The 20,035-nt window shown below is 38.6% G+C and overlaps 1 protein-coding gene across 4 annotated transcripts in view; it reads left to right on the top strand.

Moving 5' to 3' along the window:
• The window catches only part of prkcaa (protein kinase C, alpha, a), a 148,089-nt gene extending 129,575 nt beyond the window's left edge, over positions 1 to 18,514 (top strand). For 2 of the 4 annotated variants that reach the window (XM_015048707.1, XM_015048705.1), the window contains 4 exons: positions 4 to 111; positions 5,520 to 5,660; positions 8,175 to 8,195; positions 13,072 to 18,514. In XM_015048707.1, coding sequence (XP_014904193.1) covers positions 4 to 111; positions 5,520 to 5,660; positions 8,175 to 8,195; positions 13,072 to 13,236 — 435 coding nt within the window. In that variant the 3' untranslated portion in view covers positions 13,237 to 18,514. The remainder of the gene's footprint in view (positions 1 to 3; positions 112 to 5,519; positions 5,661 to 8,174; positions 8,196 to 13,071) is intronic. The other 2 variants (XM_015048708.1, XM_015048706.1) reach the window with 1 other exon arrangement.
• The last annotated feature ends 1,521 nt before the right edge of the window (positions 18,515 to 20,035 follow it).

The raw sequence follows: 20,035 nt of genomic DNA, 5'->3' as shown, positions 1-20,035 counted from the left end.
CAGCCTCCATTTGATGGTGAGGACGAAGACGAGCTGTTCCAGTCCATCATGGAGCACAACGTCTCCTACCCAAAGTCCATGTCCAAAGAAGCCGTCTCCATCTGCAAAGGGGTGAGCGGATGAGGAATTACTTTCCTTGTTTTGTTTTATTGTAACTATGAAAACTGGATTATGTGAGCTTTTTTTTTTTTTTTCATCTAGCTTAAAATAAAATATGCATTTGAATTTGTATTTTTTTAGTCGTGTTTTAAGTTTATTTATTAAAGCCTGATTAAGTTGGAGGATTACTCAAACTTAATGACTGTTTTCTTTTTTATTTTCTTGCTAATGACTGTGCTTTTTAAAAAAAGTAAAACTTTAGTGATTTTTATCTTTTACTTAGAGTACTATTTTGCAAATAAATATGGTTGTATTTTAAAATTTTTCTTTGCAATAATAATAACATTCGCATTCAGTTGGGGGGTTTTCCGCTGCAACGTTTGGGCCAGTATGTCCATTGGTAACCGTCGGTAACGCTAACGTTGATATTCGTTTAATGCTTTTTAAAAAAATTTAAAAAAGACAATTTCGTATTTGCAGTGTTTTCATTAAACAACAAATCAACAAATGCAACTAAAACACACATGAAACAACTCGTTCACGCGCTAAATCATGGTGGTGGAATAGATTCATATTTCAGTTTTTTTTTAAAAACATGCCTTTTTTTAATTAATATGTTTCCATTTAGCAAATATGCGAAATTTTATGGTTAATAGTAATGATACAAATTTTAAAAGGAAGTTGTTTTAACTTCAGTTGTAAATTACAGTGGTGTTTTCATCATCACTATTAGCCATTAGCTGGGAATCCAGCTACTGAGAATGTTTTAGAGGGCATTTATTTGTGCATGTTCATGCATATGTCTGCTTTCCTCCTCTAAAAATATGCTCTTCAATTTTTTCAATTTTTTTTTTTATTGTGGCTTTTACAACATTAACTAATGTTATAAGAGCTTCTAACATTAGCGCTTATAACTTGAGATTCTCTTATAAGGTGATAAACTTAAAAATGAAAATATATGTCCACAGAGCACAGCCAGATCAATTTGGATTTACAGATGTTGGGATGCTGCACAATTTATTTAACAATTTAATTGTTTTACAGGTAGATTCAAAACGTGAGCCAAGATTTGATGGTGTTTTTTGGTTTTTGTCTTTTGCATAATGATGCTCAAAATCCCAACCTCAGAATGTCAATAAGGTGGTGTGAGGAAGATGAGAAATGTCCTAAACAGATTTCTCACAGTATGATATCAATATCAGCAGAAGGTGAGGATCGGGCTTTGACAGCGCCGCTTTCGGCGTTTCTCCTGCAGAAATGAGACTATTGATAAACCAAACGATGTCAAAAATATTCCCAACCGACACAGAGGAAAAAAGAAAACGACTTGTGTGTTAGAAGAATTTAATATAAAAGCCATAGTTTTGTTTGTATCCTGAGGCCCTGCAACTTTGGTGAACTGTGCACTAATGTGCTTTGTCTTACTGTCCCTTCCTCTCCACTGAATTGTTTTTGTCCTCTTTTTCCTTCAGTTTGCGTTTTGCTGAGAAATGTATCTGCGTCCTGCAGCCCGACACTCTGCTGCTTTAACCCTGTTTATATTCTCACACTGTGGAGATTTACTTCCCTTATACGAGCAAAAGTTTTCAAACAATTTCAGTCAAATGTTCATCAATATATGTGTTTCTTGAATTCCTGAGCAGCGCTGTCACGGATTAACACACAATTCTAACCAGAATCTAAAGAAAAGAAGTTTGAAGATTGTAAAGTGATTACGAGAAGGAAGAATTAGAGAAGATGAAGAGAGACGGAGGGACAGTTTTAGGAAGCAAAGTGATGTTGAAGATCTGCTGGAATATTGGAAACGTGTAATACGCCGCTATTATTGGCACCCCTGATGTGTAAAGGCCATAAAATAAATTAGCTTTTCTATTTTGGTGCCATAAAGACACTTTAAAATTTCAACCTTTAATTTGAGAACATTTACTGTAAAACACAGTGGAAACATATATTTTTTTGTGATTAGTGAGATAATTAGCAGTACAGCTAACAACTCTATTAAAGTTAAAATAAATGAAGCATTTTTCTAATTTAAGTGGTGATGAACTTTTGATCAGTAATCCATCACTTCCCGTTTCCCGGTGACATGTTGTTACATCAGGGCTTTTTGATTATTTACATTTAGTTGAGTTTTGTTAGTTGTTCTTTTACTTTATCCCGTGTTTCCCTGTGGTTTTTTTTCTCATAAAGCCTTTTTCTGCCTCAGTCACATTGTTGCCTATTTGCCTTTTCTTTTAATGTTGTAGAAAGACACGATGACGGGGAAGATAACACTCCTGCATCACCTTGCAGCACATTCAACACTGCAGCATACACACTTTCATCACCACATAACCAAGCCTGCCACTGATTTCTTTCAGACTAGTCAGAGAAGAAAAAGCCCTGCAGCGCTCACACGCCACGCGAATCAGATTTATTGTACCACTGCTGCACAAAGAACGCAGCGGATACTTAAATACGTCTCCGATAAATGAATAACATCACTTTATGTCACTGCATAGACACTGAATTTAAGATTATCGGTGCTGGACACAGTGAACGCTGCGAACTTCACACCTTTGATCCCAATAGACGTGCACTATTCAGAACTGGAAGAGCATGAAAAATTACATTTACGGTTGGAAGATATGAAAGTTTCACACAATATTTCTAATCAGGAGTTTAATCTCAAAGCTCTTGTTCTGGTCAAACACTGATTACCAAATACAATTATTTAAAAAGGATCATAATAATAATAATAATAATAGTAATGAAACATGTTTTAAAAAGCTTTGCTCTTCTTATCCCCCACAAAAAGATCTCATCTTACTCTCTAATTTTTTTTGTATAAGTATTTATTCTCGCCTCGTTGCCCATCCTGTCTGCTACTTTTAAAGCTCTCAGTAGGAACTGGATGGAGCCGCAAAGTTTCATCAAAGCTGCAGCACGTGTGACTAAAATGATCAGCTAATTTGGTCCTGATGTGTTGAAGTCAGGCCGTTATCACCAGTGGGAGAAGTCTGATTAAAATGTCCACACTTTATTTATTTATTTATTTAAAATAGTCTGTGGTGGTGATTGTACGTCACACTTTGACATGAGGCTTCCAGACCAATCGGAGTCGCTGAGCTTCAAGAGTTTCTCAAAGTGTGAGGCGTTTCGTCCTGTTGGCGGGTTTGGCAGCAGGGTTATGTCTTTCACTGACTGGCAGCCTGTGGGCAGACCTGAACCCACAAACTACCTTTGTTTCTCCCTTGTATCAACAAAAAATGTTCAAAAATAAAAAGTTATAGGAACAACGTTCAGTCACCAATCGAGAAACCGGAAGCAAACATTACATTTTGTTGAGAGTCATCATCAAAACACATCAAATATGTTGGTCAGTATTCCATTTATTATGGCTTTTCAGTTTTCTGAAAGTGTGTTAATGATGATGATGGTCATCAATGACAGGAGTTAAATGCCTTTGAATAGGGGTGCACCGATTTATCACACAGCTGATTTATCGGTGCCGATTTCCTTAATTTTGGGGGATCGGTCATCATCCGATTTTTACATGTGGAGCTGATCTTATCCAGCGATCTTATCTGCCTCGGCAAAGGTTTAAAAATCAGCCACTGACCTCTTCTGCTGTCCGTGACAGAGGTTTGACTGATGGATCTACCCACCAGGTCATGTCTGCTGTCAACAATAGTGACCCCACTGTTACCAACTCAGCAACTTTCTCGCTATATTTAGTAACATTTCAGACAAAAAATTTATATATATATCTGCAAAAATCTGAATCGGCAGGTCAGGCTTTTTAAAAGATCGATAATTGGCCAACAGCCAGAAAACTGCAATTGGCGCACCCCTGCATTTGTACGTAAGTTATTATGTGTGTTAACATGTTTTTCTGTTCTGCAGTTTTAAAAACCCTTACTATTGATATAACACAGAATTGGCCTCCAAAGGTAGAACTCATCGAGGATTATTCATAGCAAATGGCAAAGAAACCACACAAACGTATAGCAGGATATTTGATGAGTTTTCTTAGCAGAAGTTGTGTTGTTTGTTTGTGCTGGTCCATTAATCGTAGTTCGTAACCTTTTCTGTAGGATTGAAGTGGTAGCCAGGTTTCTTAGGGGTGCTGAGTAACCCCAGCTCAGCGGCCTGGTTAATGGTTAAACTGGTTATTAGTGAAACATCCCACTAATAATAACTCACTGTATTTGTTCTGCCTTTGGTAATCCTGAAACCAACAGGCTCTGCATTCTTCCCGTCCCTTCTCTGTTTCATCTGAACAAAGTGTTGCTGCGGTAAATTAATGTTTACTTTAGATTTATTAATCACATATATCTCATTTTAAGCCCGTGTTGCTTTGTCACATTGTGAAACTTTGGATATCTCTTCCAGCTAAATGTGCTTTCTTTTGAAAGTTATCAAAAGAGTAGGGCATTATTTCTAACTCGGTTAGGTAAAGTCACATCAACATCAATTTTGCACAGCTTTCCATGTTCTGGGCCGGCATACGTGTCTTGTTTTACTTTCTAGACTGAGTGAAAATTGTCAGGGTGAGCTGAAGAGACGGCGTTTCTCTAAAGGCAGAGCAGGCGGAGGGAAAGCGAGGGGAAAGCCATTATGTCACACATTGTAGGCCCATCTGTCAGCTGTCATCCACTGACCTAGAAACGCAGCGAAATCGAATGTTGAGAGATGCGAAAGAACGGAGAGGTGATCACTTCTTACTGAGATACATTCAAACAAAAAGATCCAAAGCCACTAGTTCTCTTTTTTTTTTTTGTAGATGTTGCTGCCATTAATCGTTTATTTAGCTTTCACATAAAGTGACGCCAATCTGAGCCTCTAGTTTCAAAACCGGAAATGTTTATCTGCTACAAAGGGACATTTTTAACCATATTTAGGGATATAAATTGAGCCACTTTATTGTATTTTATTGCATCTTTGGATAGGAAAGCAATTTTGTATCAGCACGCACATCCCAACCATCTCAATCTGCACTTTTCTAATTTATGCTTTCTGTTTTTCCTGATGAAATCTGGAGACTAAGACTTGAACCTTTAAGGTGAAAATAAAAGAGTTACATTTATATGATTGTTAAAGCCCATTTTTCTGCTAGAAAACTGGCTACGAGGAATTTAGAGTTACTTTTTTCTTTCTTAGGCAGCATTCAGTTTCTGTACGCCAAAAAATTTGGAGGAAACTTCCAGAAAACTGCAAAAATGCCGAAACACTGAGCTAAAAACTCAGCTGTTTAGAGTTGATTTTTGATTCCTAGTAACTGGAAAATGGATCAACATATATTGATGTGTACTTGCTCGATGATTCTGATTGGTTATTGTATTCTGCAAAATACTTTGAATGGCCTTGCTGCTGAAATGTTTTATACATTACAGAGGAATGTTTTGTCGTCTCATATATTTATCTCCTCACTCGAACAGCTGATGAACAAACAACCAGCAAAGCGTTTGGGCTGCGGCGCCGAAGGAGAGCGGGACATCAGAGAACACGCCTTCTTCAGACGGATCGACTGGGAGCGCCTGGAGAACAGAGAGATACAGCCGCCCTTCAAGCCCAAAGTGGTAAGTCGACACATCCAGGCTGCAGAAAGCCACAGGTTTTCCTAACACCTTTCGGCAGTAGATTAAGTTAAGTCCTAATGCTTCTCCTTACGAGGATTATTTCTATGGTTCAGGTTTATGCACGATAAAAGGTGCAGGGAAAAAAAAGGTGTTTGTTTTCCTCCTGCTAAGACTTTCACTGCTCATCCATCCTGTCTGCAAAATAATCATTTTAGTGGAAGTAAATCTCTCTTCTTTTTTTGACCTAAAGTAGAAAATTCATCGTCATCATCAGAAAAGAAAAGTATCAACATAAACCTAAATCAAATAACTTTGACATCCAAAGAAACTCTAGATATTTTTCTACAAAAGTTTAATTGAACCAGATTGGACACACAAATTTGTTGGCACCTCCGATTAACAACAGGGCTGAATCTAACGAGTATTTTAGTAATCGATTATTCTGATGATTAAATGATATTACAGGGTTTTTATCTGACTAATCAGATAAAAAAACAACAACTTGGACGTTTTACTTTTTTTATCCACTTTTTTATATATAATATTAATATTAGATGTACATAAAAAATACACATAACCAAATAATTCAATTTCTTTTTTAAATAAGAAAATACTCATTGTATTGCCTAAAATTTGAATGAATTTTGGCTAAAATATATTTACAGACCACTTTTTTTTATTATTGTTGTTGTTGTTCATCTGAAATGCAAAATATGTAATTATTTTTGTACAGTTTTGGCTCTGAATATGTTGGTTTTTTTCAGCAAATGGCCTTCTTTCAGTCTGAATTCCCCAGTTAACGATTAATTGATTACTAAATTCGTTGACCATTCTTTCACTACGATTAATTGTTTCAGCCCGAAACAAGATGTTTAGAAAAACACTTAAAATACACATTTTATTGTTTGATCCATCATATTTAACAATGAATCATTTTCGCTCCAAACTCAGTCTCATTGTGTTGCCATGCATCTCAGACTCATCTGACTATGTGGTTTTAGTAAAAGTTTAGCAAATTCAACATGTTTACATTTGCAATGGTAGGGCAGAAATAAGCATTTTTAGTATGCCTCCCAAAAAATTCAATTTGAGCCTATTCTAAAATAATATAAATTAATAAGAAGGTTTTATACACTTCCTATAACAGTGGTGACAACAGTTGTTTGTACCACAATAAATGGTGGAATAAATTGTGACATTTCCTAAATATATTCATGTAATCTCTATGGAAAGAGGTTTTTTTGTATATGATTGCATCTGCAGCACTGAAACAAAAATGTCACATGATCATTTTAAAGCTTGGAAACAGCACAGACAGAAACAATACAGAACCTTCCTGGACATCTGATTCAGCTGGAGTCACATTAGGATGCAGAATAACTAAATAAAACATTCAGATTAAAAAAAATCTGACTCTCCCAACATTTAACAACATATATGTAACATTTAGTTTCTTCTTTATACTTTTGCATTTTGATCATCAACAAATTCTGTAAATCTGAGGAAAGGACAATTTGTTCCTTTTACAAACTCATTTTATGTGATGCCACATTTCATTCAAGCTTTCTTACAAAGTTGAACATGTTTGTACGTCAAGTAGATCTGTTTTTCTTTTTATCATAAGATTTGTGGCATTGAGGAAATTCAATCCACACAAACTAATCCTTATCTTTACATTAGTTGCTGTTCTCGTTCTGATTATTAGAGCTTAAAAAGTCTTATCTGAGTTTCCCAGAGCTTTTCGCTCAAACAATCACACACGACAGATATGCCTTATCTTTGTGCAGCACACTGTGGAGGCATTTCCCTTTGGGAATTTGAACGTTTTTATCCCAAAAGAGAATGAAGCTTTTATCTACCATCACCAAACCATGAACATTTCAAATTCTCGCACATGCTACATTTGCTAATAAAAACCAAACGTCAGAGATACAGTAAGAATCCCCCAATGGGTTTGGTCCCATAATGCTTTTTGTCCAACATTTCCTCAACAAACTAAAATATAGTTTGTTTCATTTCTGTAGCCTTCTTAAAAAAATGATGCCAACATGAACGTTGAAAAGCTTTGAGATGTACATCTTTCAATTAAATGAACTGATACAAGTTCTTCTTCTACTGATAAAAATTGGTTCTATGTGCTTATTGGTATGAACACCAACACAAAAATCATCAAATCACTGATGATTTTGAATAAAATTTAAGAAACAACCAAAATAGTCACTTTAGTGATCATTTTTAGAAATGTTCCAAAAAAGAAATTGTAATAAGTGATCCATTGCTGATAATAAATCCTGAATCCAAACTTCACCCTTTAAATCATTTATGACCCAAATTCATGAACATTGATCGAAATAAAGACTCCCAGCTCCGTAGAGGAAACATGTACGCTGCATTTCCTTCAGGAAAAAACAAACACAGGAACCAAATACTTCTCTCAGCGTTGTTTACAGATGAGTGTGTGTCCGTGTGTGTTCATTTTAAAAACTTCACCTCTCCACTTCTTCAACCCTCAAGGGCCCCACCTCCTCCGATAAGGTGAATCCTGACTGAGTTTTTGCCCATCTAGTGGATGCATTGTGAGCTTTGTGTGTATGTCGAAGAAAAATGTTTGTGTGTGTGTGTGTGCGTGAGTGAGTTGGCTGAAGGAAAAGACGTTTTGTATAGATTTTAAAAAGTACCGAAGGAGGTTTCTGCTGCTTCTGCATCAGTTTGTTGCTTGGGTGTGCTGTGTTGAGAATCGAATGCTAGCAGAGACTGGAGTACTGGAGAGTGAGCCTATATATGCAGTGCCTTAAAAAAATATCCAAACATGTTGAACTTTTCCAAATTTCCAAATTCAAAACTACATTTATTTCTGCAGTTTTAATTTGCGCAACTTTGGGGGGGGACCCTGCAGCTGCGGAGTACTTCACGCCTCAGTGGGTGGAGTTACAGGAAAGTTTCACTCTGAGACGTGGTTTCAAAAAGTGCCTCTGATCACTGGAGACTCGTGAACAAGCGGCTGGATCGCAACAAAATTATGATTTCACTGAAAACTTGTTAAGCGCCCCTAAATTTGCGCAGAAGAGGTCTCTCTCGGCTAATTGCCTGACTGCTGGAGGCGACTCACGCTGAACTTTACTATGTGGCTGTTGGGAGTAAATTGGGCTGATTGCACATGGACGACAAACCTTTTAGATTTTCGGTCATGAAACTTTTGAAAACCTTTTATCTGTTTGGCTCTCAAGCAAAAATCCCCAAATAAACACAATGAAGTTTATGACTATGAATTGACAAAATATGGAAAAGTCGAGCGTTATGAAAGGCACTGTACTGGTTGGTTTAATGCATTTAAACACGCATGTTCACCGCACAAGCGCATGCTGGCATGGCTCTGGATGTACGCAGAAATACTTAGAGGGAAGAGAGATTTGGACAGAGAGCCAAAGGGTTGACTGATCCACCTCCTGTGCCATGTAACGGCGCATTATTCCCGAGTCCATTACCGATAACTGGCTACCATTAAGCATCACCCTCTCACCCTTCATCCATTCCTGCCTCTCTAATCCAAATCCTCCTCCTCCTCTTTCCTTTGCCTTCTTTCTTCATTTTTCTTTGCCTTTCAATCAATCACACTTCATTTGGTTGCAACAGCTGGGGAATTGCAGTGAAAAAGAAAGAAACTCTGCCTAAGCGGGAAAGTCAGGCCATCTGTATGTACAAGACCATGACCTGAGACAACACAGAGGACGGTAGAACGACTGTCACGCAAACGGAGTCGGCACCGGTCCGTATTTATAGAAGCCGATGGCGGCACTTTGCGACCGTCTGCCGCAGGTGGGATTGTAGGTGAAAGAAAAACGGCAACATTGAGCTGTGTTGGTATTCAAAGTCTGGTCCATTTCCAGTACACCGACATAATTCACACTCGCTTGTGAACGTGGAGTTGTCTTTACGCTTTGAATAAAAGAGAAAATGGGGAAAAAAGTGGGTCAGATATAGAGCTGCTGAATCATAATCCAAAAGAAACACAAGAGTTGGTGCAGTTTCCAAGAAATATATTTGGATGACATACTTTGCCACACATCCACTGAGATAATATAATATAGTCCTGACTTGCTGTAGCTGAAAGAAAAATAGGTCAGTGAGACCCGACACATATGCAACTGCCTGCTTTTCACCTTAAAGGGACGGTATAATATAAAAGAAACTTTTTTCTTTAGCCTTACATCATGTGATAATTTTATTACCTCATCAAAAACAACATAAACAACAAAACAACTCATAAAATACCTGGAGTTTTGCTTTGATTCTTTCATGCATGTTTGCGAAACCCTTGACTCATAAAGTAAAATATCTTCCTAAACCAATAAAAATGTTTCCCTGCAAGAAGTTTTTACGTCATTAAAACTAATCTCTGTAATAAATGCAAACTTTGGTTAAACCTGAGGAACCTTTGCAGTTACACATTTTTATTACATTAGATTACATTACATTTACGGTACAGTAATTCAGTCTTGAATAACAACCCAAGAGTTTCAGCTACATTTAACTGAATTAGGTGATTAAGACTAAATATTTAATCATTTTCACTGTAAAACAGCTCCACATATCTGCTATTAGATGCAACTACTCTGCTGTTTATTGTATTAATTCAATTTTAAAAGAAAAAATCTAAGGAAAGTTTTGCATAATGCCAGCTTTACGCAGAGGGAGTAAAGACACAAGAGTCAAAGTGTGTGTTTCAACACAACCCTAATGGAGGCACAGACTTATTTATCTTCCTAAGTGGCTGTGTGTGTTCTTTTAATGTAGTTAAATGAAGGGACGTGTTTGTAAAGAGAGAGGGAGGCAGATTAAAGATGACAGAAAGTAGGTCATAGAAACTCATGTAGGACGCTGTGTCATGATAGATGCTGACCAGAGTTCACCCACTGAGGCCTGACTGAATCACTGCCTAATGAGGCGTTCGCTTGCCTTCCTTTTGTTTTTCTTGGGGAAAAAATAAATGTAACAAGCATTTTTTTTTCTACTAGCAGCTTCTGCGACATGACTTCCATATTTCTGGCGCTTGGCGCTCCAAAATCGAGGGGAAAATCCCGTGCGATAATCTTGGGTCGTGTTCGGCGAAATAAAAGACAAGATACTGGGATAAACGAAGCGTGCTGCTGTCAGTTCTGCAGCTGAAGCTTCATCCCTCATATGCTTCGCGTACACTGCGACAGAGGCGGTGGCGGTGGCGGTGGCGGCGGCGGCGGCGGCATTGCCCCCCGCAGCGGCGTCCAGATGTCACAAAGGAACCAACCGCTCGGGGACACACAAAGGGACGTTTCGGTGCCGGAGATTGTCGTAGGAGGTCAATTTTTTTTTTTTTTTTTAAAAAGTGTGCTGCCTCGCTTGAGCGATGACTGCTCCGTGATGGATAGAAGACGACAAGTGGACGGAGAGGCCCGGCAGTTGAAGGACGCTGGCGATTAGCCGCCAGGTGTGCGCGCGCGGCGCGGGGAGGGAGGACGCTGTTTGTTTGTGTGCGCGCGCACGTTGAGCCACATTTGATTTTCATCTGGCGGCGTCGATCCGCTGCGACAGGGCGGCGCTCGCTCAGGGCGAATGTCACCTGACGGTGGCAGCGGACTTTGTCAAAGATAAAAAATAAATAAAACTCAAGCACAATCCTCTCGGACACATCTGCGCCCTCGAGTTTTCCTCTTCGGCTCCGTTGAATCGAGCTCGGTGTTGGCCGGCAAGTTCAGAAGTGGAAAAAGGAGTTAAAAAAAAAAAACAGAGCGGTCCGCACCTTTTCTAACAGGCACCTTAACGCGCCGATAACGAGACGCTGACAGACACTGAAACGCTGGAACTCAACAACTAAAACACACAGGGCAACAACGGGCCTCTTTGACCAAAATGGCAAAACTAAAACTTTAATCTCAAAGAGAAATCTGATCTCTACAAAATTAATCTCACTTAAAATAAAAATAAAAATGTGACATAAAATTAGTAATTGCACAATCATTCACCCCCTTCAAGTTTGTATTTATTAGATAAACCTTTGGATGCAATCAAGGCGTAAAGTCAGTGTGGATAGGCCGATCTGAATGCCGCAACTTTACCCTATGGCATTGATGTCTGGGCTTTGACTGGGCCACTCCAGAACATCCAAGTTGTTGTCTTCAAACCATTTCCGTGTAGCTTTTAGCCGGATGCTTCTGGTCGCCGTCGTATCCGCCAAACGCATTGTCTTCTCTGATGGCCGTAAAGCTTCACGTTGGTCTCCACAGACCAGAAAACTTTCTTCCACTCGACCACAGAGTCTCCAACATGCCTTTGTGTTGAGTCAAGCCTTGATGTGTTAATCTTATTTGTAAGTAATGAGAAGCACGCTTATGTAGGGCGTCAAAGTTTATGCAGTGGTGAGAGGCGCTTTAGGTTGCCATGCGCTCTTAATTTATTCTGCGGCGTGTGTGTGTGTGTGTGTGTGATGGAGCGCTGTGAAATGGCTTTATAGATATCAGCAGACAACTGCAGAGGAGTTGCTCCTAAGGGAAACTTAAATGCTAGTCGTGTTTGTAGTGCGTATTTGTGTGTTTGTGTGTGTGCTAAAATGTTTGCAACAATGTAGGTTAGCCCCATGAGTAGGAGATCTCTCTTTTCCTGCTTATTCTCTCTTGTACATTCCTCTGTTTTATTAAGCATCATTTCTACCAACAGACAACAACACATCTTCACGAACTGGGGTTACATAAGCATTTAATAATAAAACTAATAAAAAATAATGATAAATATTTCTAGCTAGAATGAAGGTTTAGCATCCAGCGGGAGCATAGCCAAATATATACACAGTCAGACCTACAACCAAGTGGTTTAGATCACAGCACATTGAAGGGTTTTAATGGCCCAGTCAAAGTCCGACCTAAATCCAGTGGAGATTCTAGGGGAAAAATAAAAAACAGAAACTGATGTTAAGAGATCGATTCCGAATAAGTTTGAACTATTTGGGGGAACAAATGAGCAAAATGTTCTCTTTAGACAAACCTGGCAGAGACATATTGAGTTTGGATTTGGATGTGAAGTTGCAGCAAACCGTGGCTCTGCAAAAAAAAAAAAAGAAAAAGAAAACCAGGGTTTATCTTCCTTCTACTTACACATAAAGGTGCTGTTCTGTTTTGTTTTGTTTTGTTTCGTGAGACAAAATATCTTAAAATTTGTATAGAAAATGTTGAAATGTTTTGGGAATACAAATCCTGTTTCAAGTTGCTGTAAATTTGTGAAAAAAAAAAAAAAAAATACAGAGCTTCTCTGAATCAACAGTTTGTGCTATTCTGCAAAAGGTTCCCGTCTTTCTGTTTACCTCTGACACCTCCACATACCTGACATCTAAACATCTCTCCTCTCTCCTTTGTGTGTCTGTTCTTTTATTTTTTTCGTACAGTGTGGCAAAGGGGCGGAGAACTTCGACAAGTTCTTCACGCGTACCCAACCCCAGCTCACGCCGCCCGACGAGCTGGTGATAGCCAACATCGACCAGGCCGAGTTCGCAGGATTCTCCTTCATCAACCCTCAGTTCGTTCACCCGTCGATCGTCAACAGCGAATGAGGAGGAGGAGGAGTAGGATGGTAGAGTCTCTGACGAAGATCCCTGCTCACTGCCGCCTACCTAACCAACCGTCGACGAAATCCAACTAGAGCCTCGAGTCCCACAGTTGATCCCAATGTGTTGGTGTTCTTCCTAAGCAGGAGTCTAGGGCATGCACATTTACTTTGTACATCTTTTTTTTTTTTTTCTTGCCAGTACAGAATATGAATTGAATAGACTAGATTGGTTTCGGTCACCATAAGACATCATTTTTTTTGTTAGTTTTTTTTTACTAATTATGAGCATGCACTGTAGGACGACGTGTCTCTGTAACCTGGGAGGCGTTCAAACAAGGAAGGGTGCCAGGCTTTATTAATCTATGCCAGTATATGATTTAGAAAACAAAATATGTTTACAAGCCTCAGTGGATTCAAATGGTGTCAATAGATCTGCAGCGCCGCGCAAAAGGAAGTCACACCGCTTGAATTTTTTCAGATTTCTTTCCGCAGCAACCACAAGCTTCGACGGATTTCGGCGAGTCCAAAGCAACCAGTCGGGATGAAAATATGTGATTTTAAAATAGTTTTTTTCTAATTTAAAAATCTGAAAACGCAGTTTGAAAAATTTTCAAATTCTCCGAAGGTTCTTAATGAGATTCTAGGTGCTATATTTCGCTTCATCCATCTTCCCATCGACTCCGACCAGCTTCCTTGTTCAGCTGAAGAGACGCATTCCCACAGCATGACGGTGTCACCGCCGTATTCTGCTGTGGAGACGGTGTGTTCAGGGTGCTAGTTTTCAGACACACGCAGCATTTTGTAATGAACATAGATCTATAGATCTCACCACACTCGGGTATCCTAAAAATAAAATAAAAAGTCTGTGTGAAATCCAGTGAAGTTTGTGGTTGTAACAGGAAAGATGTGCAAAATTTCTTGGGGTTAGTACATACTTTTGATAAGGCACTGTAGCTGGTGATTTTATTTTATTATTTTTTAGGTAATCAGAATACGCATATATCAGGCAGTTTAGATGCTATAGCCAAATATGAAGGATGGGTGGTGCAGGCGTTGAAACAGCACCTGGTTATTAAATGTGTCCTGTGTCATTTTTCTGGGTGTCTGCTTGTTTACTTTAAATGGTGACGGTGTGGGATTCAATTTCAGTTTCTTTCTTTCTTTTCTTTTTTTTTTTTTTGCCATCCCAAGCTCAACTGATATACATCTGTAGCAAATCAACTAAAAAAATGAATAACAACATTATGACATTTAGACACGGAAAGGGATGTTCCCAGTTCGTAAAACTCGACTTTAGGCACTGATGATGAAATAATGTGCGTAGCTACTGCCCCCTCATGAATCCCCTTGAGGATGAGATCAATTTGATTCAGCTTTAGTTTAGTTTAGTTTAGTTTAGTTTAGTTTAGTTTAGTTTAGTTTAGTTTAGTTTGCACAAATCTCTCATGAAACCTGAATAAGTTCATTCATTTTTCAACACTAGTTACTGTTTAAATTCTCGTTCGCCATAAATATCTAAGCAGACGCAGTGAGGATATTTTCAAAGTTGTTTTCCAAACTTTGCTGTGACAAAAACTGAACATAATTGTTGAAAACTTGTTGCTTTTATGCTGTAACATATCAGTAGGTTTGCTTACTTTACCCACATTTTTAGCTCAGACTAATGGATTAATCAAAGAAAGAATCGGNGTGTACCTTCTCTGTACATAGTTTTTAACCATTTTAAATACGTATGAATTGCATTTTTTTTATACCAACACATGCATACATTTCTGTTTGTTACCTGAGTCGGTAAAGCCAATATCTGTCTGTATGAGAGTTTGACGCCGATCGGCTGGATGAGTTTAACAGGTTGTGGCTAAAGAAATCTGTTGTACTTGTTTTGTTTTATTGCTTTTATTTGTCAAACTTTTTCTGTTTCTTAAGTACTTCTCAGAAATGTTGACTGCAGGTTTGCTTGGATTGGATGCATTTCCTAGTTGTTGAACGTCCTGGGTGTGCATGCGGTTTAACGAGCAACATTCTTGCATGGCATCTCAGTGCTGCATGCTGCAAGAGGAGAATTTCCAACTTTTAATCCGACACTCAAGCGCTCTCGTCCTTTTTGTCCCTTTGCCATTTTGTACTTTTGAAGTTTCTGTGTTTCACTACCAGACTTTTCCAAGAGCAAGGGGCCATCCGCCGTCTGATACCCGGAGTTTATCAAAACACTTCGCTACCAGGAGAAAAACTGGTGCCTTGTGCGTGCGAGGACTAAGGCAAACGTAGAGGACTACGGAAAATGATACAAGTTTTACGTGTGTGGGGTCGGTTGGACCCCATTTCTACATACAAGGGTTAATGTTTAAATACATGAGTGAGAAAGGTTTGTGTCTCAAAATAAAGTGGGAGTAAATTGGAAAAACATTACGACACGTTGCAAAACGGAGGTACTTATTGGCAAAGGGACAAGTCGTTTTAGACGCACTTATTTGAAATTCTTTAAATAAAAGTTTTATCCAAAGAAGTATTTTAAGACAGGTTTATAGATTTTTACTGTTGTTATAGGTGGAAGAAATGGTGATTTAAAATGTTTTTCTGTAGTTGTTGAGTTGTTCCTAATTTGTTTCACATCTTCTGTGTCTGTATATTTTGATTTGTTTGGAGACCCTCTGTTGAGCGCATGCAGATCTGTCTTAAAAACACATATGTAGCCCGTTAATCTGATTGATGTCGCACTGAGAAGGTGCGGAGCGGCAAATTTAGGGATTATTGAGACGGTAAATCTGTTTAGCAGATCTCTGAGCAGGTAAGCGCCAAGTGAGATTGGAAAGCGAAGTGAAAGCAACGACTTTGCCAGAAATATTATGTAATGTTGATAGCTAGAGGCTGATCAGTAAGAAAAGTGTTGTTTCTTTTAGTGGTTAGATTTAATTAGATGACACCAATATGGAAACTAATGGCAGAAATCATGTTGCTGGTTTTTGGTCTGGAGCTCCTTATAGTACAAATATATGGAAACACAACAAGCCTGACCAATTTTGTTGGCCTGGACATTTTTGCGATAAACAATAGTGTCATTTTGAGACCATTCTCAACAAATATAGTAATAATGACATAATAATGCCAGTCCATCCACTGAAAAATGACGGAAAAAAAACATTCAATTTCAATTCGACACTGGAACTGGAAAGCATTTTAAATATCCAAAAATAAAGCAAAACAATTGAAACTATAATAACTAAAATGGATTTTGGAGTTAAAAAAAATAACAGCCATTCAGCTTCAACAGGGAAAACAGGCACAAGAGGCAGACTAACTACTTCTTACTGGGTGTCAACTGTTTATTCTCAAAATGGCGGCTTTTCAACGACATTCAAGGGAAGCCTCTATATGACGATTGATGTCCAAATGGAAATGACCACACTCGTTTTAATTTATCATGTGAATAACTGATTTATTGCTTATGGTGACCGGCCTAACCACAATATGGCACCTGGTTGATTTGCGTTGGTGAATAGAACAACAAATCCAAAATAAATGTGTAGCTGCGACTTAAAAAACCTGATTATTCCCAGATGATGGAGGAGGGTTTTTTTTTTGTTGTTTAAAGCAACTGCTGTTTACATTTTCATCAGTTTATTCCTCCGTTTTATGCTCAAAGGACACATCTGATACTTGGGAATGCAGCTGAGTACTTCTTGAGTTGCACACAGACGCATCAGGGCTTTCCAAATTCCGACGAGAAATAATTTTTCCGCCCACCTGGCGCCCGCTCTAGCACGGCGCCCCTTTGTGTTGCACCCACTCACTGCTGATACTGATAAAAACATTTTTCTTACGCCTCCCTGCGTTCTACAACCCTTCTGCACGTGCCAAACATGGGAAAACAGCAGAACCCAACTACAGATGCAGACAGACCGGTGACGCTCTTTAGCAGCTTCTGACTTGACCACAAAACGTATCGCAGTGAGTCGCCATTGGTGCATTTCAGTACGAGTAGCAGTGCCAGTCGGACGGTCGGGTCCTCGTCTATACAGCAGGAGGAGAATCAGCTTAAGTGTTTAATTTTAGCCTCTGCAGTCGGTTACAGTGAAAGAAGATCAAATATTCATTGTACATACTGTCTCTGCCCTGTATGTGTCCTAGACTAGCTTCTTCCCTTCAACAAAATGTCTGAACGTCTCGTAGTTTAAGACATTCAGGGGCGTCACAATATCTAATCTTTCCTTGTGTGCCTTCCCCCCCGCTTGTAAAGATGCAACATGTTTAGCTTTCCCCCCCAAATTTTGTTTTTTATTCAATTCTACACCTATTTTTTCTTAAATAACGAAGATTAATTTACTTTTTTTAAGCTACTTTGCTCCACGCTTCTCTCATTGCTTATTCCTGTAAATGTGAATGTTTTTTTCCCCCTACACCTCATTTTCTGTAATTAACCTTTAGATTTTAAGAAAGGAAAAACTGGAGTAATTCTCGTACGTCTGCTCGCGTCCCCTTTACCGCCCTGCGACCGCCACGGAGTGAAAATCACCTGAGTCAGTAAACGCCTCAGCGACGTGAAATGACGGCGTATTTGACGGAGGAGTACGCGTGCGACGTGTTGAACGATGTTTTCTGATGGTGAGGTTTGTATCAGCCCCTGTGCCTTGTCACGACGATCCACTTCTTCTCCCTAATCTAGTCAAATCTATCACTGTTATCGTTGGTTTTCTTGACTTTTTTTTCCACGAAATTCCAGATCAGGAAACTCGATTTCCCTCGAACGGCGGCAATTATCAGCATTCTTCTTCCTTTTCATTCTCATTTTACATTTAGACTGTCGTAACGTTTTAGAGCCGATTTAGAAAATTTTGACTTACCAGAAGTTACAGAGGAACATATGTTGTTTTATATTTGGGTGTATAACATTCGAATGAGGGTTTTCTTTCTTTTAGTCAGAAACTTCAAATAAACCCTTCCTGGCGAATGATGGGTACCGATTTTCTGAATCGGTAAAGTACAAGGATGCCTTATATCTGAACTTACAGAGCCACATTTCCGCCTACTTGTTCCGTGTTATTTTATAATCGCTGCATACCTGTCCTTGTATATAAATAATTTACAGTAGGTATCTACAAAAGACTGTAAAAGAGAGCGAACATCTTGTATTTTGCAAATGGTGTACGTTTTATTTTTCTTCTTTTTTTCCATTGTTATAGCCTGAGACCTTTAACATAAGTCTGAGCTACTTAACCTTGTAACAGATTGTGTCATTTGTACCTAATGTATGATAATGCAAATAAACAAAAAGGCAAAATGAGGTCCAGACTGATGCTGCTGTGTGTGTGTGTGTGTGTGTGTGTGTGTGTGTGTGTGTGTGTGTGTGTGTTAAGATTACGACTCAGGTTTCATTGTAATCTAGATTACGTTTCTGAATTTTACGTCCATTCTTTCGTTTTGTTTGGCCCAACGGTGCTGACACAAACCTGTACGGTGGATTTTATTAGGCCGCAATGTAATAAACCCAAACAAAAATAATGCACAGTGGTGAGATAAGATGAGTTCAACTTTCCCAGTTTAGCACATCTAGAATTAAAATCTTTGCACATTTTTATTGCGATAAAGCTCAGATTCGCTCGGATTGCATGGAGGTTCTCTGAACAAGAATTTCCCAGACAAATCACGGTTTTTCTGTTGGATGTTTATCTCTAGACTTTGACTGGGCCGTTCTAACCGTTGCACACGTTTCAGCCTAAATCGTTGCATTGTATTTCTGGCTGAATGTTTTACGTTTTCTCCCAGGATTTCCCTGTTTTTCATTCATTCGTATCCTCACCAACAACTCTGCTGTGTCACACAATCACTCTGCCACCACCGTGTTCAGCGTTGGAGAATTTAATGTGCATTATTTCATAAAGTTTGACCAACAAGTCTTCCTTTTCACCAGACACAGACTGGCCTGGTCTCAGAGATCAACAGTCGGGTTTAGTCGAGAGGAAGCGTTTTCTCTCAGGATGAGTTTTTTCCCCATTAATTTAAGAGTCAGGCTAAAGTCAGAGTCTTGCAAATGGTTTCTATTGATCAGTGAAACTTTTTTGCTAATTTCTTCTAACCTTGATGTCTGCACCATTTTAGATGCTCCTTCGTCTTGTTAACGGAAAAAATGATCCTCAGGTTCAGCCTGGTAATTATGGTATGCGACAAATTAAGTAGTAATGAAAAGATTTTTTAAAGATTTTACACATTTTATGGTTTTGTGCCCTGAACGTCGACATTGAGCAGACTGATTAAATGTTAAAAACACAATTAAATACTTTTCCTATATCTATATAGTTTCTACTTAAACATAAGCCACACTTCCTACAGCTCGTGCTTTTACTCATTTTTCATATTTTAGAATAGCAAATTTAATGCCTCTGGAAAAGTGCATGAACTTTGCAAAACAATTCTGAAATAAGGAGAGAGGATAATCTTGGCTTTTACTAGATTTTTATCTGCATATATGCTTTTAAGTTTAGAAAACAAAACATTTTCAATACCCTTATGCTTTTCTTTCCTGTTTTCTGTCACATCAACATAAGCAGGAGAGGCATTTTGTGTTTAAATGTGCTGCATTCATGATCAAATCCTGAAAGTAAATCAGCAGACCGTGTTTTGGTCTCATTTCATTTCTACCGTGTTTATTTTTCTTCCCAAAAATCTTTTATGTCTTTGGTCAAATTCATGTAAGTTAGGATTACAGATAAATAATAATTATTATTAACTGAGCACAGGTGCACATTGTGTGCAATAAAACAGATTTACTTTTTTTTTTTAGATGACACATCAGTGATTAGTTGTGT

This window comes from Poecilia latipinna, unplaced genomic scaffold (assembly GCF_001443285.1).
Source record: "Poecilia latipinna isolate Pla-1442-1.1 unplaced genomic scaffold, P_latipinna-1.0 Scaffold900, whole genome shotgun sequence".
Taxonomy (NCBI): Eukaryota; Metazoa; Chordata; class Actinopteri; order Cyprinodontiformes; family Poeciliidae; genus Poecilia; species Poecilia latipinna.
The sequence above is the reverse complement of the archived record's forward strand: the minus strand, read 5'-3'. Positions and strand labels throughout refer to the sequence as shown.